Here is a 22,156-nt window from a genome sequence, read left to right on the forward strand (position 1 = left end):
GAGCCACCTTAAAATTTCAAACGTACGGGGATACTAGAGTTGAAGAGGAAAGGAATAAGGGCCCTTAGGCCTGGTCCACACTAATCCGTGACGAAACTAAGCTTTCCGAAAACGCTCTTCCAGCAGGAGAAATTTGAAAACGCCGGCTTTTCGTTTTCGCGTGGACATAAAAAAATATATATTGAAAAAGGAGCTTTTCGAAAACGACGGTGTCACGATGAGTGATTTTATATGATTTCCATGTCCGAGTTTTCCTCAAATAGAAATCCAAATGACCGGTGATTGTTACGTTTGAAAACTCGTCCGAGGTAGAATAGAAGGAAAACAGTTGATACTTTTTCAGAGTGACGCCTCCGTTTGCAAATTCCTCCAGTCTAAAGTAGACCCTGCCTTAGATTTGAATGATACATAATAATTACCTCTGCAGAATTTCCCGTTTCCGGTGCTGTTTCCTCGACAATAACACTTTCCGATATCACATTTTGCCCGAGAATGGCAATCACTGTCAGCTTGGCATGGGTGTAGAGGCCCTAACAGAATCAAATGCGAATATCATGAGTTTTGTGGCTGCGTGCGCGAACGGAACGAGAAATTATTTAGCTAAAACCCAAGCGTTGTTTAAGATCTGTGCAATATATCCCAAAGCAAAACTTCTTCTGGCAAATTCCATCCTCATTATCAAAGCGTACTTTTTTTTTCGAAAGTTGTGAATTATTACGACTTTGTTTTGTTTTGTAAATTGTGAGTGCTTAATAAATTGTTAACGTCTCTGGAGCTGGAGAGCTTAAATATTTGGGCCAGCTGGCTTTGGCGTGTCTGCTTCCATATACTGTTCGACCCCTTGTCAAGAACAGGCCAGCGACAGACCTGGTTGGAGATATATCAGATATATCAACACTGGAGATATATCAACACTGTGCATAGGGTTTAGAGCTACCTTAAATTTTCAAAACTTTAAAGTAACTCTGAATTCTATGTACGGATTCTTTTTTTTGAAAAAAACTTTCCTCAAAGTTGCGTGTTATCATTCTTATTAAATTTGATAATTTAAAAAAAAATTACGACTGCCGTTTTTGAATTATAAGCCGCTAAAGCTGTAATTAAGGCTGTTTTAGCAGATCATACTGTTGCTTTGCTAACCTATTGTGTCACGAAAATGATAAAAACATGTTCAGTAATAAGTGGGCAGTGTTTTTACACCATGATTGTAGCATCAACTGATAACGAGTGGTTATAATGACCCATCAAAATCTAACTGCTGGAAATTGTTTTGAGCCATGTTAACTTAGTTGTGGAGGGTTTCATATACCACAAAACACTAGTATCATTACTATTGATGTCATAGGGCTTCTGTTCATTGCGTTTATTGTTTGACGCTCTTACCAGGATCGCATGAAAAGTAGCCGTTATATACAAGTCCGTCCTTGCACCTGCATACTCCTTTGGTGCATGCATAAAAGTTCTCCCCGCAGTCCGCATCCTTAAAGCATACTACAGCAAAAAAGGAATATTGAACAATTATTCCAGGTTGCAAAAAGGAACACCAAGTGAGGACTCTGCACTGGAACAAGTGTTCCGTATATATATACGCTGGAGCTTATCTTGGCTTTTGAAGTATTAAGCGATCTCAGTGACCATGAATATTTCTACTTCCTCACTTTCCCACATACCCCAACCTGGAAGAGCTTCCAGCATTAATTTCAACCGTAGCTACTTGTTACTCAGATGGAAAGCTAAAGGCACAGTGATTGTAAATTCTTAGCTTGGTGAGAAACACAGCCCCTTGATGCTGGCAAGGACACCAACCGGGCTTTGCGTCTGAAACGTCCAGGGTGTTACAGTCCACCAAAACCCTTAACGTTCTTTGCTTCAGCATCATCTTTCACCCAACATCGCATTATCTATCTCATTGAATAAAAAAAATACAATTAGTGTGGAACGTTGCTGTACTGCACTCTCGCCAAATGTTGTCACAGGCCTTGTACTCTTCTAGGGAAATCGCTTCGAATAGCGCCAATTTCCGAGCCATCAACACCAACATATATACATCTTATCACTGCAGTTTCCCACTGTACGGACATCACTCACCTAAACACTTTCCATCCTTGGGTTTCTTCGAGCCAGGAATGCATGCGCAAAAAGCATCACTGTCAAAATGTGTTGTGGACTCACTCGGCACACAACATTTTAACCACTGTGATGACGCATATCATTGTCGATAAGAGTACAGACAACGCTAAACCACACTCGATTTTTTAATTTTTATTTCTCCCCAGATACTCTATCTTCTAGATAATAGAGCCAACCTACTTTCCTTTAATTTTCCAAATGTTTTTCCTCGCAGCACACCGTCGGTAAGTGTTTCTTTTCACTTTTAGTAATTTGTAGGGGCTAAAACAATCTCTCAGAATTCCTCCTCAGAATATTCTTGGCAATTTGTAAGAGGAGTTACAAATTCGATCCTAGACCCAAAATTAATTGTGAGTATGAGTTTCTCAGTAAATTGACCTTTCAGTTGCTTCCTTCTTATCTTACGAACAAACAAAATATTATTGAGTATTGTTTCAGTAAGGCAACTTACGAACGCACGTTCCGTTGGCAGTCGCTCTATAACCCTCGCGACATACGCAATGTGGTTTGTCTGGTATCAGGGGATCAACAACGCATTTGTACTTCCAATCACAATAATGCTCCGCAGGGCATGGCAGTGAGTCTATGTAATGACAAACAAAAGGAGGGATGAGAAGATAACTAGGAGATATATAGACTACGGCAACATATGAAAAAAGTATTTTATGGATTTTCTATGTTTCTTGTAGGTGATTCTTCTTTAATAAACAATCCCGTGGGGGTACGCCTGGAGGGAATCATAGTAGTTGTATTTATCATCTTGGACTGGATATTTGTTTTGATGAATACAACTACCATGATTCCCTGCAGGCGAGTCTCACAGAGGAATTGGGCCATTTGACGCTATGTGATGCCATAGAGAGTGAGACATTTGACTATGTGAAGTACATATAATATAATTCATATTTGAACTGCGGTTGTAGATGAAAGTGAAGAATGATCATCGCAGTAAATTTTCCAATTTAAGCTATTGGAAAGAAGAAGCCTGAAAAAAAAAAAAAAAATGAGGGCTTCAACGGGATTCGAACCCGTGACCTCCGCGATACCGATGCGATGCCGACTTCATAGCTCAGTTGGTAGAGCATTGCACCGGTATCGCGGATACCAGTACGATACCGGCTTCATAGCTAGAAAATTTACTGCGATGATCATTTTTCACTTTCATCTACAACTGCAGTTCAAATGTGAAATTTTTCATACATACTTTACATCACTTCACTCCTTACGGGAAGATATGAAGTCAATTAACTGACCTCGCTCCCGAGGGGTGGCTTCATAGCTCAGTAGGTAGAGCATTGCACCGGTATCGTGGAGGTCACGGGTTCGAATCCCCTTGAAGCCCTGATTTTTTTTTTTTTTCAGGCTTGTTCTTTCCAATTGCTTCAATTGGAAAATTTACTGCGATCATCATTCTTCAGTTACATTTGAGTATGAAAGCTTGTTTAAAAATTCAAACGTCCGCAGATACTAGACTTAAAGAGGAAAGGAATAAGGGCTCTCAGGCCTGGTCCACACTAATCCGTGACGAAACTAAGCTTTTCGAAAACGCTCTTCTAGCCGGAGGAATTTGAAAACGCCGGCTTTTCGTTTTCGCGTGGACATAAAAGACAAATTTATTTAAAAAGGAGCTCTTCGAAAACGACGGTGTCACGATGAGTGATTTTATGTGATTTCCCTGCCCGAGTTTTCCTCAAACAGAAATCAAAATGACCGGTGATTGTTGCGTTTGAAAACTCGTCCGGCGTAGTGTAGATGGAAAACATTTCATACTTTTTCAGAGTGAAGCCTCCGTTTGCAAATTCCTGTAGTCTAGAGTAGACCCTGCCGCAGATTTGAATGATACATAATAATTACCTCTGCAGAATTTCCCGTTTCCGGTGCTGAATCCTTCACAACCGCACTTTCCGATATAACACTTTCCCCGAGAATGGCAATCACTGTCAGCTTGGCATTGGTGTAGAGGCCCTAACAGAATCAAATGCGAATATCATGAGTTTAGTGGCTGAGTACGTGAACCGAACGAGAAATCATTTAGCTAGAACCCAAGCGCTGTTCAAGATCTGTGCAAAATATCCCAAAGCAAAACTTCTTCTGGCAAATTCCATCCTCATTATCAAAGCGTACTTTTTTTCAAAAGTTGTGAATTATTAGGACTTTGTGAAGTTTCGTAAATTGTGGGCGCTTCATGAATTGTTAACGTTTCTGGAGCTGGAGAGCTTAAATATTTGGACCAGCTCGCTTTGGACTGTCTCCTTCCATATACCGTACGACCCCATGTCAACAACAGGCCAGCGACAGACCTGGCTGGAGATATATCACCAATACTATGCATAGGGTTCAGAGCTACCTTAAATTTTCAAAACTTTAAAGTAGCTCTGAACTCTATGAACGGATTTTTTTTTTTAACTTTGCCAAAACTTGCGTGTTATCATTCTTATTAAAGTTTGATAATTTAAAAAACATAACGCGTGCCATGTTTGAATTATAAGCCCCTAAAGCTTTAATTGAGGGTGTTTTAGCAGGTCATACTGTTGCTTTGCTAACCTATTGTGTCACGAAAATGATAAAAACGCGTTCAGTAATAACTGGGCAGTGTTTTGACACCTTAATTGTAGCATCAAGTGATAAAGAGTGGTTATAATGACCCATCAAAATCTAACTGCTGGAAATTGTTTTGAGCCATGTTAAATTATTTGTGGAGGGTTTCATATACCATCAGGAGCCATAATCGGGGACGGGGTTGTCCCCATGATATGCGACAATAATTCTATTTTTAGAAAAAATTGCGCCATCGCCCACCGCACACGCGCGTACCTGCTGCGAGGATTTTTTCGGATGTCGCGCTGGGGAAATAGCTTACGAAATTCCCGAAATTTTTCATGATTTTGGCCCACAACTCAACGCGTTTACGTCTGTTGGAATTTTACTTAAGTATTTTCGTCGTAAGCTGCTCCAGTTTGAGTGAAGTAAGACAGTGTTGATTTTAGGTATGTTCCGCTGTAAGCTTATATATATCGCTGACCATGTTGTGTTCCGACGGATGCTTCCTTTACATGAGCTGTACATTACCCCACTTTAAATTTCACTTATGTTGAAGATTAACAGCTTTTCCATTACATAGCAAAAAACTAGCTGGATATATTTAGATATAGCAGAGCTTCAGGACGTCATAGTTTCCTAGCTCCTCTTGCCACACGCTTGCGAGGAATTTGTCAATCTATCGCGACCGAAAAGTAAAACAAAATAATTGCTAGTTTGAGTTTCGCTTGAATTGTAAGCAATGCTAGATGTTTCATCAAGGCCCAATAACTTTACGTCCGTAGATACTGCTCAGTTTTATTCGTGTAAAAATCCAGTAAATTCTCTGTTGTCGATGAATGAGGGCGCCCGCCGATGCGTGTTTTGTACAGTCAGTAAACATGACAAATTGCACTTCCGCCGCACTTTCGTGTGAAAGCGTACATCGACGGCGTTCAGACAAACACATATTATGTGATTCTTTCAATATACAGAACGGCAAAAATTACGCCATGTTCTCAATATATGAATACTACTTTCATATGCAAAATAACATTAACACATATAGACGCTCTTTCTCGCCGATGTTCAGCGGCGAGGTAATTCTGTCTGTATAATAAAGGAACCAAAATCTCGCCGATGTTCAGCGGCGAGGTAACTCTGTCTGTATAAGAAAGCAAGCAAAATCTCGCCGATGTTCAGCGGCGAGGTAATTCTGTCTGTATAAGAAAGCAACCAAAATCTCGCCGATGTTCAGCGGCGAGGTAATTCTGTCTGTATAAGAAAGTAACCAAAATCTCGTCGATGTTCAGCGGCGAGGTAGTTCTGTCTGTATAAGAAAGCAACCAAAATCTCGCCGATGATCAGCGGCGAGGTAATTCTGTCTGTATAATAAAGCAACTAAAATCTCGCCGATGTTCAGCGGCCAGGTAACTCTGTCTGTATAGTAAAGGAACCAAAATCTCGCCGATGTTCAGCGGGGGGTAGTTCTGTCTGTATAATAAAGGAACCAAAATCTCGCCGATGATCAGCGGCGAGGTAGTTCTGTCTGTATAAGAAAGCAACCAAAATCTCGTAGATGGTATGGTAGAGTATAAAGTCTTCGAAGCTTACTGGTAATTACCTGGACCGACAAAGCTGATGCTATTTCGATGGCATCCTCCTCGTTTTGAATTTGGTACATCCGTAGCCAAGCGTCCTTGTCACTGGCATAACTTCGAACACAGTCAGCATAGGTGCGCCATTTACGACTCATTTTAAAGGAAAAAAGCAACTCCAAAAAGTCCAAACGTAGTCCGACAAGTAATGAGCTTGTGTTCGATCAACACGCGAAATGCAAATGAATGGGAGACTTGCGAGTTCTCATTTTACAAAGCTGTCACCTCAATCTCAAATTGATACAAAACATGCCTATTTATGTCAAGTACACAGGACAGCTAAAAGCTTCATGAAAGCACTGTAGTAAAAGAAATCGGTCCTTTTCTATGGTAGAATGGCATTTTCAACTTTTTCCAAAATGTTGACTGCACAGGCGGCGCAGATGTTGAATACGATTAATACGTGGCATTATGCTGTTGGCGATTGCGTTACAATTTTAGACAGTGTATGAAAATGTTTAGGAAATCGCTCTAAATAGACGGGAAAAGGTACCTATATATAAAAAATAATTTAAATGAAGTGTCTTACCTCGTAGTTTAACTCGCCTAAATGGCTCAAAACCGCCTCCAGGAACACAGAGACATCAAAATAACGCAATGCATACATAAGGTCAGCCATTTCAACTTAAATTATTTTCTACACGTCGTATTTAGAGCAATATTCGAAACGGCTAAAAACGGCTAAAATTTTAACGCAATCGCCAACCGCATAACGTCACTTATTAAGCATATTCAAGGTCTGGGCTGCCTGTGTCCCTTGTGCAATCACAATTATAATTACCTCGCCACTGATCTTCGGCGAGATTTCCGTCCCCTTGATAACAGACAAGATCATCTCGCCGCTGATCATCGGCTAGATTTTGGTTCATTTATTATACAGACAGAATTACCTCGCCGCTGATCATCGGCGAGATTTTGGTTCCTTTATTACACAGACAGAATTACCTCGTCGCTGAACATCGGCGAGATTTTGGTTCCTTTATTATACAGACAGAAATACTTCGCCGCTGAACATCGGCGAGGGTGCAAGGAGAAAGTCAAGTGAAGACTCTGCACTGAAAGTACTGTTCCATGTACAAATGCGGGAGCTTATCTTGGTTTTTGAAGTATTAAGCGATCTCAGTGCCATGACCGTGCCGCTGATCATCGGCGAGATTTTGGTTGCTTTATTATACAGACAGAATTACCTCGCCGCTGATCATCGGCGAGATTTTGGTTGCTTTATTACACAGACAGAATTACCTCGCCGCTGAACATCGGCGAGATTTTGGTTCCTTTATTATACAGACAGAAATACTTCGCCGCTGATCATCGGCGAGATTTTCGTTCGGTATATAAGAGAAATTAAATTATTACATATTCCAACATTTATATAAAATAGTTTCAATATATATATTTAAACATTCACATAATATGTGAATATATGTAAACCCATCCATCGAACTCAAACAATAACTCTATAGTTTTTAAATATGTTTAAGATTGATAAATGTTTGAGAACATATTAAAAGCTAAGCTGGAAATATGTGAATAAAGCAGAAATAATCAGCAAAGTTACGATGACACATTCTTTAATCAACTTGGAATAACGATTTCGACTTTGTTGATCGAGTTATCAACACTCCTTGTCTATTTTCATTTTCGCAGTGTAAAACTTCACTATGCTTATGTTGAAGAAACACACATGATGTTAGTAGTCTTTTTTGCGTTCGTAAAATTTGTTGCAGCATCTCAGCACAAAAGATAACGAAAAAAATCTTTGTTAAGATTTGTTGAGAATTGAAAACACCGACTCGGACTTGAAGGTGCACGAGCTGCACTATGCAAATGAGCTAATTGTACGCGTCAGACTTTCCTTTCAAAAACTTTTGCAAACTCACCAAACAAGCAGAAACAATAAGAAACCACCAAAACAGGTTTTGGTTATGATTAACCATTGTCTGAGAAAGGCACAAATTAACTCGATACCAGAGTAGAGAGTTTTCTTGCTATTTCTTAAGTTAGAACAAACGCAAAAACATGGGCGTAAGCTTACAACTAGCGTGAGCAGATCTTATTATTCATTCTCAGCGCGAGATTGAAGTCTTGTTTTCGACCCTGAAAAACCCTCCTTTTCCGTTAGCTCAGAGCATAAAGCTACATATAAGCGCCCTGGTTCGTATTCCCTGCCTTATTCCCTGCCATCGCTGTGAAAAATACGCAAGAGAATCTCTCAACTCTCACCATTTGATCACGCAACGTGACAACATCCACGCGAGAGCCCCCGACATGTGCGTGAATCCGCGCGGATATATGACGTCAGGATGGCCCAATTTGTTCAAAAAATAGAAAAATTGTCCCATATCATAGGTGCGCGCGAATTCCGAGACTTACGGTCTCCATAAAATACTCGTATCATTACTATTGATGTCATAACGCTTCTACTCATTGCGTTCATTGTTTGACGTTCTTACCAGGCTCGCATGATTTGTCGTCACCCATTACAAGTCCGTCCGTGCACTTGCATTCTCCTACGATGCATCTTTGAGCTGCCTGCTTGCAGTCCGCATCCTTAAAGCATTCTACAGCAAAAAGAAGAATATTGAACGATTATTCCAGGGTGCAAGGAGAAAGTCAAGTGAAGACTCTGCACTGAAAGTACTGTTCCATGTACAAATGCGGGAGCTTATCTTGGTTTTTGAAGTATTAAGCGATCTCAGTGACCATGACTATTTCTACTCTCTTACTTCCTTACATACCCCAACCTGGAAAAGCTTCCAGCATTAATTTCAACCGTAGCTACTTGTTACTCAGATGGAAAACTTAAGGCACTGTGATTGTAAATTCTTAGCTTGGCCAGAAATACAGCCCGTTGATGCCGGCAAGGACTCCAACCGGGTTGTGTCTCTCAAACGTCCAGGGTGTTACAGTCCACCAAAACCCTTAACGTTCTTTGCTTCAGCATCATATTTCACCGAACATCGCCATTATCTATTCTATTTGAAAAATATATATATATAATCAAAAAAATTTAGTGTGGAAAGTTGCCGTACTGCATTATCGTCAAATGCAGTCACAGGCCTTGTGCTCTTCTAGGGAAATCGCTTCGAATAGCGCCAATTTCCGAGCCATCATTACCAACATATATACATGTTATCACTGCAGTTTCCCACTGAACGGACATCACTCTCCTAAACACTTTCCATCCATGGTTTTCTTCGAGCCAGGAATGCATGCGCGAAAAGCATCACTGTGGTCAACATTTGTTGTGGACTCACTCGGCGCACAACATTTTGAGCACTGTGATGACGCACATCGTTGTCGATAAGAGTACAGACAACGCTAAACCAACTCGATTTGTTAATTTTTATTTCTCCCCAGACACTCTATCCTCTAGACAATAAGGCCAACTTACCTCCGTTTAATTTCCCAAATGTTTTTCCTCGCAGCAAACTGTTGGTAAGTGATTCTTTGTACTTTTAATAATTTGCAAGAGCTAAAACAATTTCTCAGAATTCCTCCTCAGAAAATTTTTGGCAGTTTGTAAGAGGAGTTACAAATTCGATCCTAGCTCCAAAACTGAGTGTGAGTATGAATTTCTCAGTAAATTGACCCTTTAGTTGCTTCCTTCTTATCTTACGAACAAGCAAAGTATTATTGAGTATTGTTTCAGTAAGGCAACTTACCAACGCACGTTCCGTTGGCAGTCTCTCTTAAACCCTCGCGACATACGCAATGTGGTTTGTCTGGTATCCAGGGATCGACAACGCATTTAGAATTCTTATGACACCTGTGCCCCGCTGGGCATGAGAGTGAGTCTATGTAATGACAAAGAAAAGGAGGCAAAAGAGGATAACTAAGAGATATATACGCTAAAGCAACACATGAAAAAAGCATTTTTTTGGATTTTCTATCTTTCTTGTAGGTGATTCTTCTCTAATAAACAATCCTGTGGGGGGACGACTGGAGGGAATCATAGTAGTTGTATTCATCATCTTAGACTAGATATTTGTTTTGATGAATACAACTACCATGACTCCTTGCAGGCGAGTCTCATAGAGGGATTTGGCCATTTGACGGTATGTGAAGCCATAGCGAGTGAGACATTTGAAAAAAGCTTGTTTAAAAACTCAAACTTCCGGGGATAACAGAGTTGAAGGGGAAAGCAATAAAGGCTCTCAGGCCTGGTCCACACTAATCTGTGACGAAACTAAGCTTTTCGAAAGCGCTCTTCCAGCCGGAGGAATTTCAAAACGCCGCCTTCTCGTTTTCGCGTGGACATAAAAAAATTATATATATTGAAAAAGGAGCTTGTCGAAAAGGACGGTGTCACGATGAGTGATTTTATGTGATTTCCCTGCCCGAGTTTTCCTCAAACAGAAATCCAAATGACCGGTGATTGTTGCGTTTGAAAACTCGTCCGGCGTAGTGTAGATGGAAAACATTTGATACTTTTTCAGAGTGAAACTTCCGTTTTCAAATTCCTCCAGTCTAGTGTAGACCGGGCCTTGGATTTAAATGATACATAATAATTACATCTGCAGAATTTCCCGTTTCCGGTGCTGTGTTCTTGACAATAGCAATTTCCGAAATGACACTGTGCCCGAGAATGGCAATCACTATCAGCTTGGCATGGGTGTAGAGGCCCTAACAGAATCAAATGCGAATATCATGAGTTTAGTGGCTGAGTACGTGAACCTAACGAGAAATTATTTTGCTAGAACTCAAGCGCTATTCAAGAACTGTGCAAAATATCCCAAAGCAAAACTTCTTCTGGCAAATTCCATCCTCATTATCAAAGCGTACCTTTTTTTGAAAGTTGTGAATTATTTGGACTTAGTGAAGTTTTGTAAATTGTGGACGCTTCATGAATTGTTAACGTTTCTGGAGCTGGAGAGCTTAAATATTTGGACCAGCTCGCTTTGGCCTGTCTCCTTCCATATACCGTACGACCCCATGTCAACAACAGGCCAGCGACAGACCTGGCCGGATATATATCACCAACACTATGCATAGGGTTCAGAGCTACCTTAAATTGTCAAAACTTTAAAGTAGCCCTGAAGTCTATGTACGGACTTTTTTTTTTTAACTTTGCCAAAAGGTGCGTGTTATCATTTTTATTAAAGTTTGATAACTTAAAAAAAATTACGCGTGCCATGTTTGAATTATAACCCCCTAAAGCTGTAATTAAGGCTGTTTTAGCTGGTCATACTGTTGCTTTGCTAACCTATTGTGTCACGAAAATGATAAAAACGTGTTCATTAATAACTGGGCAGTATTTTGACACCGTGGTTGTAGCATCAAGTGATAAAGAGTGGTTATATTGACCCATCAAAATTTAACTGCTGGAAATTGTTTTGAGCCATGTTAAATTATTTGTGGAGGGTTTCATATACCATAAAACACTAGTATCATTATTATTGATCTCATAACGCTTCTATTCATTGCGTTGATTTTTTGACGTTCTTACCAGGCTCACATGATTTGTCATCGCCCATTACAAGTCCCTCCGTGCACTTGCATTCTCCTACGATGCATCTGTTGCCTGCTTGCTTGCAGTCCGCATGCTTAAGGCATTCTACAGCAAAACAGGAATATTGAACGATTATTCCAGGGAGCAAGGAGAAAATCAAATGACAACTCTGCACTAAAACTAGTGTTCCATGTACAAACGCGGTAGATTATCTTGGTTTTTGAAGTATTAAGCGATCTCAGGACCATGAATATTTTTGCTCTCTCACTTCCTTACATATCCCAACCTGGAAGAGCTTCCAGCATTAATTTCAACCGTAGCTACTTGTTACTCAGATGGAAAGCTAAAGGCACTTTGATTGTGAATTATTAGCTTGGTCAGAAACACGGCCCATTGATGCCGGCACGGACTCCAACCGGGCTGTGTCTCTCAAACGTCAAGAGTGTTATAGTCCATAAAAACCCTTAACGTTCTCTACTTCAGCATCATCTTCTACCCAACATCGCCATTATCTATCCTATTTGAAAAAAAAAAAATATATATATATATATATACAAAAAAATTTAGTGTGGAAGGTTGCTGTACTGCATTCTCGTCAAATGCAGTCACAGGCCTTTTTCCGAGCCATCATCACCATCCATCCTTGGTTTTCTTCGAGCCAGGAATACATGCGCAAAAAGTATCACTGTGGTCAAAATTTGTTGTGGACTCGCCCGGCGCACAACATTTTGACCACTGTGATAACGCATATCGTTGTCGATAAGAGTACAGACAACGCTAAACCACACTTTATTTGTTAATTTTTATTTCTCCCCAGATACTCTATCCTCTAGACAATAGGGCCAACTTACCTTCGTTTAATATCCCAAATGTTTTTCCTCGCAGCAAACTGTCGGTAAGTGTTTCTTTGTACTTTTAGTAATTTGCAGGAGCTAAAACAATTTCTCAGAATTCCTCCTCAGAATATATTTGGCAATTTGTAAGAGGAGTTACAAATTCGATCCTAGACTCAAAATTGAGTGTGAGTATGAGTTTCTTAGTAAATTGACCTTTCAGTTGCTTCCTTCTTATCTTACAAACAAAGAAAGTATTATTGAGTATTGTTTCAGTAAGGCAACTTACCGACACACTTTCCGTTGCCAGTCTCTTTAAAACCCTTGAGACATACGCAATGTGGTTTGTCTGGTATCAGGGGATCAACAACGCATTTAGAATTCTTATGGCACTTGTGCTCCGCGGGGCATGGCCGTGAGTCTATGTAATGACAAAGAAAAGGAGGCATCAGAAGATTACCAGGAGATATATAGACTACCGCAACACATGAAAAAAGTATTTTTTAGATTTTCTACGTTTCTTGTAGGTGATTTCTGTTTAATAAACATTATTATATGGCTAGCTCCGTGAGCGGGTAATATGAATCAAATCCTGCGCTGTGATTGGCTACCCGAGCGGGCAAGATGGAGCTATCTTGCCCGCTCGGGACTAAACGCCGTGTCCCGCAAGAAAAATTTGCCCGAAAGCCCTATAATAAATACTTTATTGACCAAGCTTGTTCGGCCAAGATGGCTGCATATTGGCCTAACTCGTTCTTTTTTTGGGTGTTTATGGACCTCGACTCCGTCTCGGTCCATAAACACGCAAAAAAAGAACTTGGCCAATATCCAGCCATCTTGACCTGACACTCGATCAATAACCCATATATCCTGTGGGGGTACGCCTGGAGGGAACCATAGTAGTTGTATTCATCATCTTGGACTGGATATTTGTTTTGATGAATACAACTACCACGATTCCCTGCAGGCGAGTATCATGGAGGGATTTGGCCATTTGATGGTATGTGAAGCCATAGCGAGTGAGACATTTGACTATGAAAGCTTGTTTAAAAATTCAAATTTCCGGGGATACTAGAGTTGAAGGGGAAAGGAATAAGGGCTCTCAGGCCTGGTCCGCACTAATCCGTGGCGAAACTAAGCTTTTAGAAAACGCTCTTCCAGCCGGAGGAATTTCAAAACGCCAGCTTTTCGTTTTCGCGTGGACATAAATATTGAAAAAGGAGCTTTTTGAAAAGGACGGTGTCACGATGAATGATTTTATGTGATTTCCCTGTCCGAGTTTTCCTCAAACAGAAATCCAAATGACCGGAGATTGTTTCGTTTTAAAACTCGTCCGGCGTAGTGTAGATGGAAAACATTTGATACTTTTTCAGAGTGAAGCCTCCGTTTTTAAATTCCTCCAGTCTAGTGTAGACCGGACCTTAGATTTAAATGATACATGATAATTACGTCTGCAGAATTTCCCGTTTCCGGTGCCGCTTCCTCGACAATAGCAATTTCCGTGATAACACTGTGCCCAAAAATCGCAATCACTCGGAGCTTGGCATGGGTGTAGAGGCCCTAACAGAATCAAATGCGAATATCATGAGTTTAGTGGCTGAGTACGTGAACCTAACGAGAAATTATTTTGCTAGAACTCAAGCGCTGTTCAAGAACTGTGCAAAATATCCCAAAGCAAAACTTCTTCTGGCAAATTCCATCCTCATTATCAAAGCGTGCTTTTTTTCAAAAGTTGTGAATTATTAGGACTTTGTGACGTTTTGTAAATTGTGGGCGCTTAATGAATTGTTAATGTCTCTTGAGCTGGAGAGCTTAAATATTTGGACCAGCTCGCTTTGGACTGTCTGCTTCCATATACTGTACGAACCAATGTCAACAACAGGCCAGCGACAGACCTGGCTGGAGATATATCACCAACACTGTACATAGGGTTCAGAGCTACCTTAAATTTTTAAAACTTTAAAGTAGCTCCGAAGTCTGTGTAGCGATATTTTTTTTTTTCAAACTTTGCCAAAAGTTGCGTGTTGCCATTCTTATTAAAATTTGATAATTTAAAAAAAAATTACGCGTGGCGTTTTTGAATTATAAGCCCCTAAAGCTGTAATTAATGCTGTTTTAGCTGGTCATACTGTTGCTTTGCTAACCTATTGTGTCACGAAAATAATAAAAACGTGTTCAATAGAAATTGGGCAGTGTTTTGACACCGTGATTGTAGCATCAAGTGATAAAGAGTGGTTACATTGACCCATTAAAATCAAACTGCTGGAAATTGTTTTGAGCCATGTCAAATTATTTGTGAAGGGTTTCATATACCATAAAACACTAGTATCATTACTTTTGATGCCATAACGCTTCTATTCATTGCGTTTATTGTTTGACGTTCTTACCAGGCTCGCATGATTTGTCGTCGCCCATTACAAGTCCGTCCGTGCACTTGCATTTTCCTGCGATGCATCTTTGAGCTGCTTCCTTGCAGTGCGCATGCTTAAAGCATTCTACGATTATTCCAGGGTGCAAGGAGAAAATCAAGTGACGACTTTGCATTAAACTAGTGTTCCATGTACAAACGCGGTAGCTTAACTTGGTTTTTGAAGAATTAAGCGATTTCAGTGACCATGAATATTTCTACTCTCTTACTTCCTTACATACCCCAACCTGGAAAAGCTTCCAGCATTAATTTCAACCGTAGCTACTTGTTACTCAGATGGAAAGCTAAAGGCACTTTGATTGTAAATTATTAGCTTGGTCAGAAACACAGCCCGTTGATGTCGGCACGGACTCCAACCGGGCTGTGTCTCTCAAACGTCCAGGTTGTTACAGTCCACCAAAACCAATAACGTTCTTTGCTTCAGCATCGTCTTTCACCCAACATCCCCATTATCTATCCAATTTAAAAATATATATATATACATATATATATACGAAAAAATTTAGTGTGGAACGTTGCTGTACTGCACTCTCGTCAAATGCAGTCACAGGCCTTGTACTCTTCTAGGGAAATCGCTTCGAATAGCGCCTATTTCCGAGCCATAAACACCAACATATATACATCTTATCACTGCAGTTTCCCACTGCACGGACATCACTCACCTAAACACTTTCCATCCTTGGTTTTCTTCGAGCCAGGAATGCATGCCCAAATGCATCGCTGTGGTAAAAATTTGTTGTGGACTCACTCGGCGCACAACATTTTGACCACTTTGATGACGCATATTGTTGTCGATAAGAGTACAGACAACGCTAAACCACACTCTATTTGTTAATTTTTATTTCTCCCCAGATACTCTATCCTCTAGAAAATAGGGGAAAGTTACCTTCAGTTAATTTTTCAAGTGGTTTTCCTCGCAGCAAGCTGTCGATATGTGTTTCTTTGCACTTTTAGTAATTTGCAGGAGCTAAAACAATTTCTCAGAATTCCTCCTCAGAATATTTTTGGCAATTTGTAAGAGGAGTTACAAATTCGATTCTAGCCCCAAAATTGAGTGTGAGTACGAGTTTCTCAGTACATTGACTTTTCAGTTGCTTCCTTCTTATCTTACGAACAAACAAAGTATTATCGGGTATTGTTTCAGTATGGCAACTTACCAAGGCAATATCCGTGGGGATTCTCTATAAAACCCTCGCGACATACGCAATATGGTTTGTCTGGTATCAGGGGATCAATAACACATTTTTTACTCCGATGACACCGAACATCCCAGTAGCGGGGGCATGGTGGTGAATCTATGCAATGACAAAGAAAAGGAGGCAAGATAAGATAAGATAACTAGGAGATATATAGACTACGGCAACACATAAAAATGTACTTTTTGGATTTTCTCTGTTTCTTGTAGGTGATTCTTGTTTAATAAACAATCCTGTTGGGGGACGCCTGGAGGGAATCATAGTAGTTGTATTCATCATCTTGGACTGGATATTTGTTTTGATGAAATCAACTACCATGATTCCCTGCAGGCGAGTCTCATAGAGGGATTTGGCCATTTGACGGTATGTGAAGCCATAGCGAGTGAGACATTTGACTTTGAAAGCTTGTTAAAAAATTCAAACGTCCGGGGATACTAGAGTTGAAGGGGAAAGGACTAAGGGCTGTCAGGCCTGGTCCACACTAATCCGTGACGAAACTAAGCTGTTCGAAAACGCTCTTCCAGCCGGAGGAATCTCAAAACGCCGGCTTTTCGTTTTCGCGTGGATATAAAAAAAAAAAAAAAAAATGTAAAAGGAGCTTGTCAAAAGCGACGGCATCCCGATAAGTGATTTTATGTGATTTCCCTGCCCGAGTTTTCCTCAAACAGAAATCCAAATGACCGGAGATTGTTGCGTTTTAAAACTCGTAGTGTAGATGGAAAACATTTGACACTTTTTCAGAGTGAAATCTCTTTTTGCAAATTCCTTCAGTATAGTGTAGACCGGGCCTTAGATTTAAATGATACATAATAATTACCTCTGCAGAATTTCCCGTTTCCGGCGCTGCTTCCTCGACAATAGCAATTTCCGTGATAACACTGTGCCCGAGAATGGCAATCACTCGGAGCTTGGCATGTGTGTAGAGGCCCTAGCAGAATCAAATGCGAATATCATGAGTTTAGTGGCTGAGTGCGTAAACCGAGCAAGAAATTATTTTGCTAGAACCCAAGCGCTGTTCAAGAACTGTGCAAAAAATATCCCAAAGCAAAACTTCTTCTGGCAAATTCCATCCTCGTTATCAAAGCGTACTTTTTTTTAAAAGTTATGAATTATTAGGACTTTGTGAGGTTTTGTAAATTGTGGGTGCTCAATGACTTGGTAACATCTCTGGTGCTGGAGAGCTTAAATATCTGGACCAGCTCGCTTTGGCTTGTCTGCTTCCATATAATGTGCGACCCCATGTCAACAACACGCCAGGGACGGACGTGGCTGGAGATATATCACCAACACGGTACATAGGGTTTAGAGCTACCTTAAATTTTCAAAACTTTAAAGTAGCTCTGAACTCTATGTACCGATTCTTTTTTTTAACGAAACTTAAGCTTGCGTGTTATCATTCTTGTTGAAATTTGATAATTTAAAAAAATTTACGCTCGCTGTGTTTGAATTATAAGCCCCTAAAGCTGTAATTAAGGGTGTTTTAGCTGGTCATACTGTTGCTTTGCTAACCTACTGTGTCACGGAAATGATAAAAACGCGTTCAGTAATAATTGGACAGTGTTTTGACACCATAATTGTAGCATCAAGTGATAAAGAGTGGTTATAATGACACATCAAAATCTAACTGCTGGAAATTGTTTGGAGCCATGTTAAATTATTTGTGGAGGGTTTCACATACCATAAAACACTAGCATCATTACTATTGATGTCATAACGCTTCTATTCATTGCATTGCGTTCATTTTTTGACGTTCTTACCAGGCTCGCATGATTTGTCAGCGCCCATTACAAGTCCGTCCGCGCACTTGCATTCTCCTACGATGCATCTTTTACCTGCCTGCATGCACTCTGCATCCTTAAAGCATTCTACAGGAAAAAAAAAGGGGAATATTGAACGATTATTCCAGGGTGTAAGGAGAACACCAAGTTATGACTCTGCACGGGAACTAGTGTTCCTTATATATACGGTGAAGCTTATCTTGGTTTTTGAAGTATTAAGCTATCTTAATGACCATGAATATTTTTACTCCTTCACTTCCCCACAAACCCCAACCTGGAAGAGCTTCCACCATTAATTTCAACCGTAGCTACTTGTTACTCAGATGGAAAGCTAAAGGCACTGTGATAGTAAATTCTTAGCTTGGTCAGAAACACAGCCCGTTGATGCCGGCAAGGACGCTAACCAGGCCGTGTCTCTCAAACGACCTGGGTGTTACAGTCCTCCAAATCCCTTAACCTTCTTTGCTTCAGCATCATCTTCCACCCAACATCGCCATTATCTATCCAATTTGAAAAAACAGATCGAAAAAATTCAGTGTGTAATGTTGCTGCACTGCACTCTTGTCAAATGTTGTCACAGGCCTTGTACTCTTCTAGGGAAATCGCTTCGAATAGCGCCAATGTCCGAGCCATCAACAGCAACATATATACATTTTATCACTGCAGTTTTCCACTGTACGGACATCACTCACCTACACAGTTTCCATCTTTGGTTTTCTTCCAGAAAGGAATGCATGTGCAATATGGATCTAACCCAGGAAGGACTAGGCACATAGCATTTCTTCCGCATTTTAAGTTCAGCTTCTGGCAACGATCTGCTGATAAGGCAAAGGACATAAAAATGTATGTAGTTGTTTCATATCATTAAAAAGGCCCGCTAGTGCCACGGGTTGAAAGCAAAACTGGATTTTAAAAATTATCCTGATTGACGCTGTATTTACACTCACTGGTAGGCGCATCAATTTTTGATTATTTCGATTTTCTCGGCACCAGCCGAGAATATAAGTACGTCAGGTGCAAGTTAAAAGCGAATTCTGGCTTATCAACGATCGCGACGAAGAACTTGACGATCACATGCATTTGAAGATTTGTCTTCAACAGCCCTTTTCACGGTTAACTTTGGTCATTTGCATTACAATAAAATCTAGCATGTATGTGGGACAATTATGGGCTATGTTGTAGTTTTAGCCCGAAATAGCCTCGCATCCAGGTTGGATAACATTGTAATGCAAATGAGAAAAATTAACCGTGAAAAGGGCTATTACCATTGAGACAAAACACAAAGTTAGCAGGCCAAGAACGGTATGGGAATCACGCTGCCGAGTGAGCTCAAGAAACATATAACAAAAAGGATTTTTAAACGCTAACTTACTAAACCATTTTTAACCTTGGTAGTTTTTTTTTTTTTTTTTTTAACCTTAGTAGCTTTTTAACCTTAGTTCTGGTTTTACACCTTAGTTGTAGTCTTACGTTTTTAGACTTTTAATGTATTTTAATTTAGACCTTTACTTTCAGAGAATCGTCCTGAAAACCACCAGTAGGTGATTGGAGGCCTCCTCTTAAAACACTAATTTATTGTTATTGTCTAGTAGTCGGTTTCAAGCTCTAGCAGAATAGGAAAGGGTAGGAAAAAATAAACTTGCTAACGACTAACAGCCAAAAATGCGGCTAATTTTTTGTTCACGCGTCCAGTCCCGCCATTTCCGCAAATGTTTGTTTTCTTACTTCTGCAGTACCATCCCTTGCCAGGGTACATTCCAACACAACGACAGAATCCATCGATACACTTTGCATATCTAGACCAACAAACCCCATCACCAGAACATTGATAATATTTTTCGTGGTGTAGCTATTTGATGAAAAATAATAACTACAGGAAAATTAAACTATTTTATTGAAACGATGGACATAGAGCCCCACCACACAGCAACACTTATAAGTTTGCAATAGGACATTGTAGCACATTAAGTTCGCAAGTCATAAAATTACTTATAATACTACATGTTCATCTCAAAAATCGAACGATTACCGATTCTTAAAGGAGCCAGGTTACGGTTTGCGCATCTTAAAGCCGCTTTAGCCTAAATTTTTCAAGTTCGTCGTTTGTAATATGTGTTAATCTTCTCTATCCTTTACGATCCTTGTTCCTTCATGGTTTATTATTAGCTCTTTGGTGTTTTCCTACCCTAGTTAACGATTTCAGATGTCCTCCAATTTAAAGTGGCTCGATCGGATTTTTGAGTAACAATACCGTTCAACTTTGAGCGACTAGAGCACTACCATTATCATTCGTACGGAAAATCGAAACGTCACTAGTGTTCTACAGAAAGATGAAAGTTTCAAATAGGGTACATTTCACCAAGATCTGAGTTACCAAATCAACGAAATGATGCCATACCCCATTTTACATAAGACCGAATAACTTGATACCAGGGATAAGTTTGGAAATACGACGTCGGGATCTTGGACTTGACATAGCTGTCTTAACGATGGCAAAATTTAAAAAAAAGTCTATAAGAGCGTTTTCGAGAAAATTACGAGTGAAGTTTCAAGGCGTCAAAATACAACAAAAACAAAGCTGTTTTAAATGTTATTGCAAACTATGTCCACAAGACTTGACTAAATGGCATTCTGGTCTTAAATGAATCTTATAACATCTAATTATCTCGAGTGAAAATCTCGGAAAAATCGCTTCGTTTGACTTTGACCCGATCGTTTTGTCGTTATGTACGTGGTCAAAATAACTCAAAATATCTCCACTGGGCTCCTGTATAGACGACCTTTTCCATTTCTGTTATTCGTTAGTCTGCCTCACTTCACGTTCCATAGATTTGCTAGTAATTTCTGCTTTGGACCGTTAATGGAAAATACATTAGAGCCTTAACAAAGGTTAATGATCCTCTTTCGAGGCCTGGTCTGAGCTTCCACTAACGATACCACATTTAGGAAATAACACACTGGCTGTGGGTAAAATTTGGGTGGCAGGGAAGGACGACTGGGGAGTAGGGGCCCAGGAAGGGGGCCCTCCTGGGGAAGTACAGATCCGGTGGTACCGGGGGTAGCCCCCCTGGAATAAAAGTTCCAGACCTGCCTCCAGGGGTGAGGCCCATATCCCACAGTCCCCGGGGGACTGAGGGAACCAGGAGGGGGAGCCCCTCCTGGGGGGAGTATAGATCAGGTGGTACCGGGGGTAGCCACCTTGGAATAGGTAATTTCTCCGGACCTGTCTCCAGTGCGCTATAGCCTTACTGTGGGGTAAAGTGCAGTTAATGGGTGCACTTCCCTGCCACCGTCCTTTAATAACAAACAACAGAAAGTCACCAAAATACAGTCCCTGTTCATTGCACCCTTAATGACAAGGTCTAAGGCTTGCTAGGAGACAGACAGCCGTAGCCTATAGCCATTAAAGGTATTAGTATTATTAGTATTAGTATTATTATTATTATTATTATTTTATAAGAAGCAAATGATATCATAAGTATATACGGATAAATGTTTTTCTAAAAGTAGCGGAATAGTAATGTTCAGTATCTATACACGACATTCTGAATTGTAGTGTCAAAGCTTGCCCCCACTTTTTTTGGGAAAGACAGATTATTAGCCTTATTCATGGCGAACATTTCTATAGATCTAAATGATTTTGTTTATTTGCTTGAAGATGGTCCTGAAGCGTAGTATCAGGGGTTCAGATGTGTAGGGCAAGGGTCCCAGTCATGGGAGGGTGGGAGGGAAAAAGAAAAATCAGTGGCGAAGGATCGGCACAAACAAGAAGACTGAATACAACGAGGAGCGTGTGCTTGACTAGAGGTCAGAGGCATGAGGTGGACACGTGAGAGACATGACTGGAACCATTGATATACTGTCTTTTACAGATGTAGATAACAGTGGCCTTACTTAGGACATGAAAGGTTTGTTGTGATATCTAAAGGGGGTGATTGTTTTCAACTGGGAATCCTTGATGGACTTTGAGATCAGGAATTGGTGGCATGTTACCCATGTTACTGGGATTTACTTATGAGCGTGACACGAGGTTCATAGTGTTACATGTCTCTGAAATAAAGTGTTACAATGCAGAATGTATGTGCCTGTCTTTGAGATATTGTCTCTCAGGTCTCATTAACATCAGTTTATGGATGCCATAAACTTAAACTTAAACTGATAACG

General features: G+C 40.3%; 1 protein-coding gene across 1 annotated transcript; it reads right to left on the reverse strand.

The window, feature by feature from the left end:
• Positions 1 to 173: 173 nt before the first annotated feature.
• LOC149096186 (uncharacterized) lies at positions 174 to 17,999 on the reverse strand. The gene is made up of 14 exons (XM_089281492.1): positions 17,972 to 17,999; positions 17,032 to 17,142; positions 16,176 to 16,313; positions 14,978 to 15,085; positions 14,040 to 14,150; positions 12,880 to 13,011; positions 11,755 to 11,862; positions 10,821 to 10,931; positions 9,971 to 10,102; positions 8,759 to 8,866; positions 3,985 to 4,095; positions 2,582 to 2,713; positions 1,384 to 1,491; positions 174 to 530 (listed from the first exon to the last, which is right to left on the reverse strand). The coding sequence occupies exons 1-14, from the start codon at positions 17,997 to 17,999 to the stop codon at positions 340 to 342; spliced, it is 1,629 nt and encodes a 542-aa protein (XP_089137618.1). The 3' UTR covers positions 174 to 339.
• Between the last annotated feature and the right edge of the window lie 4,157 nt (positions 18,000 to 22,156).

This window comes from Orbicella faveolata, unplaced genomic scaffold, assembly GCF_042242905.1.
Source record: "Orbicella faveolata isolate gen_17 unplaced genomic scaffold, um_ofav_v1 contig_48, whole genome shotgun sequence".
Lineage (NCBI taxonomy): Eukaryota > Metazoa > Cnidaria > Anthozoa > Scleractinia > Merulinidae > Orbicella > Orbicella faveolata.

Bases quoted from the DNA above. Each gene is read 5' to 3' on its own strand.
- LOC149096186 (XM_089281492.1), bottom strand. From the start codon at position 17,999: ATGGGCGCTGACAAATCATGCGAGCCTG. The intron at 2,714-3,984 runs GTAATTATTATG...GTCATTACATAG, and splicing joins AAACGGGAAATTCTGCAGAG to ACTCACTGCCATGCCCTGCG. The intron at 1,492-2,581 runs GTAAGTTGCCTT...TTTTTGCTGTAG, and splicing joins TGCCAACGGAACGTGCGTTC to TATGCTTTAAGGATGCGGAC.